Genomic DNA, 9,588 nt, shown 5'->3' on the forward strand with positions numbered 1-9,588 from the left:
TTTCACATTACTCCGGCTCTAAATAAAAGATTACGACCTCTCATAAACGTGTTAATGTTGATATATATACTTTTTTTTTTTTTCCTTTTCAACGTTTTTCTTTAAATTTGTAAAAAAATGAGCGCACGGGATAAATTCAATACTGGTTGGACAACCACAATATCTAGACAGTGTATTATATTGATATCTATCTAAATCTGCATTACATCACAGTTTGTTTAATGGCTGCTGTGCTTTTATCTTGAAAACTAAAATAAACAGCGGCTTTTTAAATCTAATGTATTTGAATTAATGAACAATCCTAACTAATTACTAATTATGCCTGTCGTTTTGTTGCTCTGACTTTGGAAGATAACGTTGTCCTTATCCAAAAAAATATTGTACGCGACCAAGTAAGCAAAAATTTTTAATCTCTTAATTCATGCGTATACCACAAGTTGACCCTCAATCTTGGAGGACCAGATAATACAATTTATTTGCTATACCTATTGATACATGTGCATGCAGTGGTGTAAATTAATGCTCATTCATTCCAAAATTATATTGCACTTGATAACATCTAATTCATTTTTACTGTTAATTTTTTTTTTATTTCGTTATTCATAAGTTAAATTAATTAACTTATTTGAAATCTCACTATAAATTTGAATAAACTTCGGACTTGAGCAACACAGCTTGCATATGCGTACGAACCGGAATGACAAGTAGTATGACATAGGAAATTGTGGTTCATTTAATAATTTTGAGTGGGTAATCAATCATAGGAAATTCTTCATGGCTCATAAACAAACCAAGTAGTATGACATTATACTCGTTCTACAAGTTAAATCTCTGACTCTTTCTTACTTACGTATTATTCAACATTATTTCTTATCTAATGTAAAGCTTTGTATTATACTTGCTTTCCAACAAATACTGTGTATAAGATAGAAGACTTCTGTATTATACAGGAATATAAGTAATATGTGTTAGTAATTTGGATTTTATATATAATAAATTATCCACTCAAGGTTATTTAAAAAATATTCTAACTAGGGTTTCACCACTAACTGGATTCGTGACTGAGTTGCATGTATTTTGACAATATACTGGTGAGAGATCTTAGAGAGTGTACATGAAAACGTATCATAATAAGAATTAGAAAAAATAAAGTAATTAACGTTGGCGTGTACGATTAACAAGACAATCAGCATCTACAATGACATTTGTGGTAAAAAAATATAAAAAAAGATAGCGGGCAGAATTTCTTCCTCTTGGAGCAACTTGCACAAGACAGCGTCCATACAAGACGCTTAGCCTATAAATTAGTAACCATGCAAACGCTCTTATTATTCTGAGCGGCACTGATACAGAAAGAATAGCCGAGGAGCACGCCGAGGTTCAAAATGGCCGGTGGTGCCTTCGCTGTGGATACACCAAACAATGGTTTCGCTGGGAAGATCACGCTCTCAATTATCATCAGTTGCATCGTTGCTGCATCCAGTGGACTCCTTTTTGGATATGACATCGGAATTTCAGGTTACTATCTCTTCTTTCCAGACTTTCCTCTTTTATCAGAGCGCGCTATTCGCTTTTATGAACTCTGCTACAACTTCTTCATCATGTGCAAGGCTTACCCTCTTGTGTCCATAAATTTCAGGAGGTGTGACAACAATGGTACCATTTCTGCAAAAATTCTTTCCAGACATACTGAGAAAGGCTGCTGGTTCGGAAGTAAATATATATTGCGTTTACGACAGTCAAGTGTTGACATTGTTTACGTCTTCTCTTTACCTTGCTGGGTTGATATCATCTCTTGGAGCTAGTCGTGTCACAATGGCACTGGGACGAAGAAACACCATTCTCCTTGGTGGAACCATCTTTTTCATTGGTGGTTCCCTTAATGGAGGCGCTGAAAATATTCCCATGCTCATTTTAGGTCGTATCTTACTTGGATTTGGAGTTGGTTTTACCAATCAAGTGAGTTCACACATCGATCCATATATTTTTTACACTGCTACTTACCTTCCTTCTATATCAGGAGTCTCTTTGCTAAACTTCTGTATAAACGCTTTAAGGAAAAGAAACTAAAATAATTTATTTTATTAAATAAAATTAGTTTACGTATAATAAAAATTATAAATTTGATAAAGTTAATATCAGAAAACGTTTATAAATAAACTTAAGTAAGATTGTAAAAAGAAGTTTCTTTTTCTAAAAATATAACATATGCATGATGACATCATGACTGCCATAATAGGCAAGGATAAATATACCACCACAATCTAAAATAAAGAAAAACCATTGAACGTATCATCATGTTCACAAATTATTTTTGGTTTAATAGGTTGCGAGGTCCCTATATTTGAAGGTTTGTTTCAATTGGGTCCTCCAATTTTGAGAGTGATCAATTAGGTCCCTAATTTTGTCAATTTGAATCAATAAAAGTCTTTCCGTTAAATGCAGTTAACGCCGTGAAGCTTTTGAACATGTGGCACGCTAACGCTTCTAGGTGGCATCATTTCAAGTGCATAGGTGGATTATAAAAAGGGTGAAATCCCTTTTAATTTAGGGATTTCACCTTCAAACACATCCTTTTAATTTAAGATTTCATTCTTTTATAATCACTTATGCACTTGAAATGATGCCACCTGGAAGCCTCAGCATGTCACATGTTCAAAAACCTTCACGGCGTTAACTGCACGCTTTTATTGATTCAAATTGACAAAATTAGGGACATAATTAATCACTTTAAAAATTAAAAGACCCAATTAAAACAAACCTCCAAATATAAGGACCTCCGAACCTATTAAACCATTATTTTTCTAATAATTAAAGGAAAAACAGATAGTCCGACCTTCTATCACATCATTCCCATATTTGTAGCGTACAAGAGATGCACAAAACTCGATTACTCCTGAAAAAGTCAAAACTAACTTAGTTAATGCAATTGCTTGGAAAAGGCAACGCCGTTGTACCTTTCTGAAATCGCTCCAGCAAAATGGCGAGGAGCTTTCAACGCAGGGTTCCAATTCTTCATATCGATCGGAGTGGTCGCTGCAGGCTGCATAAACTATGGAACCGCAAAGCACACGTGGGGTTGGCGAGTCTCTCTTGGGCTGGCCGTGGTGCCTGCAGCAATTATGACAATGGGTGCATTCCTTATAACTGACACCCCAAGTAGCTTGGTTGAGCGTGGCAAAATAGACCAAGCCAGAAGAGCCTTGCACAAAGCCAGGGGATCCTCCACCGATGTTGAACCCGAATTGGAAGAACTCATTAGGTGGTCAAAAATTGCAAAATCTGTGGAGCAGGAACCCTTCAAGACCATATTTGAGAGGAAGTATCGACCCCAGTTGGTCATGGCTTTTGCTATCCCATTTTTTCAACAAATGACAGGAATTAACATAGTCGCATTCTATTCTCCTAACCTCTTTCAATCAGTGGGTTTGGGACACGATGCCGCTTTACTTTCTGCCGTCATCCTCGGAGCAGTCAACGTTGCTTCTCTTCTCGTCTCTATTGGTATTGTTGATCGGTTTGGGAGAAGGTTCCTGTTCATAACTGGCGGTATATGCATGTTTCTTTGCCAGGCAAGCAAACTCAATTAACTTCTTTGAATTCACTTTTCATTCTAAGTCTAATGTCTATATAAATTATTTGACAAATTTTGTAACCATCGCTGTGAAGGTTGCGGTGTCTGTTTTGCTAGCAGTGTCGACTGGTGTTCATGGTACAAAGGAGATATCGAAGAGCAATGCAGTTCTGGTGTTGGTGCTACTGTGTTTCTACACTGCAGGATTTGGTTGGTCGTGGGGTCCTCTCAGTTGGCTAATTCCAAGTGAAATTTTCCCCTTAAAAATCAGAACCACAGGACAAAGCATAGCTATTGCCGTGCAATTCATAGTCGTATTTATATTGTCCCAGACATTCTTGTCAATGCTATGCCACTTTAAGTTTGGTGCCTTCTTGTTTTATGGGGGTTGGATTGTGGTGATGACCGTCTTTATTATATTTTTCTTGCCAGAAACAAAAGGGATTCCTTTGGAATCAATGTACAGCATATGGGGTAAACACTGGTTCTGGCGTCGGTTTGTGAAAGAAGAAGCTGCCCAAGAAAATCTTCCTTCAAACATAACTTAGGTATATATACTGTTGTTTGTAAGGAATAGTAAAAAAGAAAATTAGCTTCTCCAGCCGCAGATGAAAGCCAGTGTATATATATATATATATATGAAAAAAAACTCTCATAATAAAAGCTTTTACGAGCATCTAAATATATACTTTCTGACTGTTTTTGTATGAAATTGTCGAGTCAGTAAAGCTTAATACATATCAGTGGTTTACTGCAACAACTCCCTTTAACATACTGGAAAATGAACACTTCGATCAAACTTATCAAAATTCGTTACCATTAATTCGGTATTTAGAAGTAGAAAAATAGGTTACATATTAAAGTATTGGTACATTATTGAAATTTATGCAGGAGGAATAAAAGTGGGCAAGGAATTTTGAAGTAAAAAGAGAAAGAAAAAGAATGATGATAATTCACTGGTTAAATAAATCTATTGGACGAAAATATAGTTGATAAGAGTGAAAAATTGGTAAACAAAATGGTCAAATAGATGAGATAAATGCCCAGCTACTAAGAAAGTTAGCAATTAAACATACTAATACATCCATTTTTTTCTCCATCTATCTTGCTTCTTGTTTACAATCCTGCCACTTTGTTTATTCCCTATAGGTGTCATTTAGTTCCATCACCTATGAATTCATTCTCAATTTCTCTAAAAATATATCTTATTTTTTTATCCATTCAATTAGGAACTGTTTTGAAACTCTAACTCAAAAGATTGATTGGGACATGATTTACGTGGAGTTAATCCTTTATACTAACTAACCTCAATTTTTTACTTTCTTTTATAACTCTAATTAAAACATTAATTTACCTAATTGAAAATTATATATATATATATATATATATATATATATATATTAATAGAATATGTAAAGTTTAATAATTATGTTTTAAATTAACAATCTAGAAAGCACAAACTTTTAGTATAACTAATATAAAATTAACAATTTTTTTTATTATGTTGATTAAATTTGTAATTACATCACACCGTAACATATTATTTATATTTACTTTTATATATATATATATATATATATATATATATATATAGTCTAATATATTTGTTTTAATTTTTATATAACCAGTTATTATATTTTAGAAATATTATTACAGTATTTTAAAAATTAATTTTATATTTAAAAACTTTCATTTGTGGTTATTACTATATATAAATCATAAATACAAATATTAATGGAATATTTAACATCATTAATGATTACACATATAAAATTATATATTTTATTGAATAGTCTGATATATTTAATTTTATTATATTTAAATTAATATTTTATATTATACTTATTATTGTGTTATAAAATAAAGTGTATAATATATAATTTAACACAATTATTAATTTAACTTATTTATTAATTTTATTAATTTCTTAGATAAAAAAAACTTATAACATTTAATAAAATAGAACTAGTACATTATAGTAAATTCTCAAACATAACAAAAGAAACATGGAGTCTAACTAAAATGAGAATATTGGATTAATTATAAAAAACATTCACACTAAAAACTCTTTTTTAATTACTAAATATTATATATATATATATATATTATTAAAGAAAAATAAATGATTGATAGAATTAAGTATAAATTTAAGTTATATATTAAAAAAAATAAAACAAAATATAATCAAACTATAATAAAAAAATCCATAATCTTATTATTTATAAATTTATTATTTTAAATTTTCAAATTGAAATATCTTATTTATATTTGATTCATATCTAGATAAATTTTTCAAACAACAAAATTAAATGATTATCTTATATATTTTAAAAATGTTTAGTTAGATAAAAAAATTAAATATGTTTATCTCATTAAGAATTTCATTTTTTTATTTTATTGTATAATTTTCCTATACAAGTAAGCACATTGAAACCTTTTGCAAAATTTTTTAATCTTATTAAAATATTTGTATATAGTTTTTGACAAATTAAAAATATTTAAGATTGAGACTTATTAAGAGTTAATTGCATTTTTTTTATATTAAAAATGAATATTTCTTTTAAAAAGAAGATCCATGATCTTAGTCTACAAAACTTCTATAGATATTTTAATTTGGTAATTTTTTTTAATAGAAAACTTTTTGATTATGTGAATTTATGTGACTCCAATCCAATCAAAATAAATCAGAAGCAAATAATGGGAAACCAAATCGACATGTAGAGTCAACCCGCTTCATGTTTTCTGCCGTCCCTCTTATTGTTTTGGAAGCTGATAGATATCCTTGCTGTTTGTTTTTGTAAAGGACAATGATATTTTGACAACATTTTTTGATAATTTTTTTTACAACGGAACACGTGTCATCATTTTATTGGTCTATTTAAATTTATGTTTAAAAAATATTTAAAACGGACCAATCACAAGCTGTCACGTATGCGTTGTCAAAAAGTTGTCAAGAAAGTGTTAAAAAAAGTTTTTCGTTTTGTAAATGCAAGATCTCTTGTAAAATAATGAAGAGATATTTAATAAGGTAGCTTCATGTGCATAATATGATATACCTAAATTAAAATTTTAAAATTTTAAGAAAGTATAAAATTACAGCAATATTCAGGTACATGTGATGAACTCTCTATCGTTTTATAATTGTTTGACCATTAGAGTAGCTGATAGGAAAAGGCATTGTGGCACGAACATCATCATCTCTTTGTAAAATTCCAACCGCATAATATTATTGAGGGAGCACAAATGTAAATTTTTGTTATGTACGGCACACCCACAATTGAAAACTAAAAATTCAAAACAAAAAAAGGAAAAAGTCTTTTTTATAACCTTTTGTGGCAGTCTGTAATAGATCCATTTCAAATATTTTTTTAGAATAAATTCAAACAGACCAATAAAATGGTAATATGTGTTCTGTTGTCAAAAAATTATTAAAAAAAATTGTTAAAATATCATTATAAAAAAAAACTGTAATTTGCCGAGAAATAGAAGAAATAAAATGCATGTGGGTCATTCTATCCACCCACGTCACTCTCCAATGCGCACAGTGTCACTCATTCAAAGCATTATTTTGTTTTTAATTTTATTTCTTTTGTTTCATTAATATTATTTCCATGTACCTGGATGTCATGTTCTTGTTCTTAGTGTTTCAGCTTTATTCAGTGCGAGTTGACTTTTTCTATTCAATAATTAATGGGTTGATTAGCATGTAATTTGGTTTTATCCTTTTTTCAGTCAAATCGTATGTTTTTTTAGAAAGAAAGGAGACAATAAAGGCCATATTTGTTTATAACAAGGGTTAATTTAATAAAAAAAAAGTCTTTTTTTCATAATGACATTGTGGTTAAAGTCTATGGTTTTGACTAATATGTTCAATTAGTTTAAATTAAATTTAGAGAAAAAAAAAGAAAAAGATGTTAAAAAAATAATAATTATATGCAGCATGCGGGAAAATATGCATAATCGAATTTGTTCACCAAACCATAGAATCTGTTACCCCAACCCATAGAACTGCAATATATGCACTTGCAATGTGAAATAATATATGAACATTTTCGTAAAAGGGTCCGTCATCCATAGATTTCACTCAAATCTTTTCTCCATAGCCAAAATGATATTTTACCTATCCTACAAATTATGTCCTTAAATATTTAAATACGAATATATAATCAGCCGTAATTATATTCCTTGTAATAGTAAATACGTTGAAACATCCTCTGAGTTGAAGAGCGTTTGAGATTTTTTTTAAAGTAAGAAGCTAATTCTACTGTTTTTAAGTTATAAATATATTAAAATTTTTACTTTTATGATTATATGGTAATTGATTGAATGTTGATAGTGTGATATATTGAATTATGGTTAAGTTATTAAATTATATGAATTGATTGGATGTTGAAATGTGAAAATGTTGTCTTATTGGTGTTGCATATGAAATTATTAAATTAGTGAAGATTATGTAATATGAAATTTTGTATGTTTTATGACTTGAATGTTTGATTGTCAAAATTTTATTAGTTTGAACATGGTTTTTGGTGATTAAAAAAGTTATAATCTAACTTATTGATTAAGTGATACAAATTTTTATATTTAAAATTATTTTTTTTTATATATATTCAAACATGTTTTGTATAAATTATAAAAATAATATGGACTTGAGCAGCTTGCTTAGGGTTGAGTACTTTGGTTTGACCAGTAATTTATTAATTTTAATTGTGATTAGAAGACTTTTATAACAATAGTTTGTTGCTGAAATTATTAAGCACTCGTGTATATATATGTTATAGAAGACTTTTATAACAATAGAAGACTATTAGTAATGTATCCTCATAAAGAACCAATCTAACTGGCCAACAAGTGCTAGAACAATTAATTATATCACCTTGTAAATTTGTGTCCCCCACTTGTGGATATACAAAAAGTCAACAATTACTAAAATAAATATAAAGGCTAAAATTTATGTTGGTATTTATAGATTTAGTTATAAATATTGTAAAAATAAATAGTAAATTTAATGTAATAAATATTGATATTGTTTATTTTTAATATAACAAAAAATTATAATTTTAATTTTGTTGGAATATTATTAGTGATTAAAGTAATTGAATATGTCTTTATTAGATAAAAAAATTGAGATTAATATATAATTAATTTTAAAATCAACTCTCTACCCTTTATTTTTTACTTTTTAAATTTAAATTAGTTAATACTTTTTTAATATTAATACATATTTACTTTAATTTTTCTTTTAATGAAAACATGTATCTATTAGTAAAGAGAAAAACATAATTTTTATTAATGCATATTTAATTTTTATTTATGCTTATTTTATAAGGCAAGTTTAATATTTATGCATATTTAATTTTTATTTTAATGTATAAGGCAAGTTTCCATATTATAATTTTAAACTTTATAATAAATAAATATTTTCGAAAACATAATTAAATTATATACAATAAATAAATTATACATGATGCGATAATGTTTTTAAAAATTTTCCTAATTTGTTTAAACAAATATTAAAATTAAACTTACACTAAAATGGAAGTGTTCCAAATTTTAATACACAACTCTCCTTTCTTCGACTCATAAAATCACAACTCATCCAAATAATTTTGTTATCTTCCTCTCCCCTTTCCTATAAATTTTTTCTGTGTTCTTTTTAACGTTTTGTAGGTAATTTTAAAAAATAAGATAGATAGAATAAGAGTAAGAATAAAGAAAGAACTCTAAATGTTTTTCTTTAGTTTTTTTTTTTTTATCATATATAATGGATGCTAAAGTACTCTCTTTTCTTATATTATTTTTCAATTGGTATTTTCAAATGTGAAATGGATTGTTGTAAATATGTTAAATTTTAAGATTATAAAGTTAGCTATGATAGAATCACTACATTATAAAAATCATATGCATATTTTAAAATTTGTATAATTTAAATGTGATTAAATATAGTGACAAAATTTAAATAGAAAAAAATGTAGTAGCGCTCTCTTCCAATTGTAGCAGACAACGTTCACACT

General features: G+C 28.4%; 1 protein-coding gene across 1 annotated transcript; it reads left to right on the forward strand.

The window, feature by feature from the left end:
- Positions 1-1,347: 1,347 nt before the first annotated feature.
- Positions 1,348-4,187, forward strand: LOC106760356 (sugar transport protein 5). Its single transcript, XM_014643795.2, has 4 exons — positions 1,348-1,518; positions 1,640-1,959; positions 2,943-3,572; positions 3,670-4,187. The coding sequence occupies exons 1-4, from the start codon at positions 1,386-1,388 to the stop codon at positions 4,120-4,122; spliced, it is 1,536 nt and encodes a 511-aa protein (XP_014499281.1). The 5' UTR covers positions 1,348-1,385; the 3' UTR covers positions 4,123-4,187.
- Positions 4,188-9,588: the final 5,401 nt, after the last annotated feature.

Source organism: Vigna radiata, chromosome 5 (genome assembly GCF_000741045.1).
Source record: "Vigna radiata var. radiata cultivar VC1973A chromosome 5, Vradiata_ver6, whole genome shotgun sequence".
Taxonomy (NCBI): Eukaryota; Viridiplantae; Streptophyta; class Magnoliopsida; order Fabales; family Fabaceae; genus Vigna; species Vigna radiata.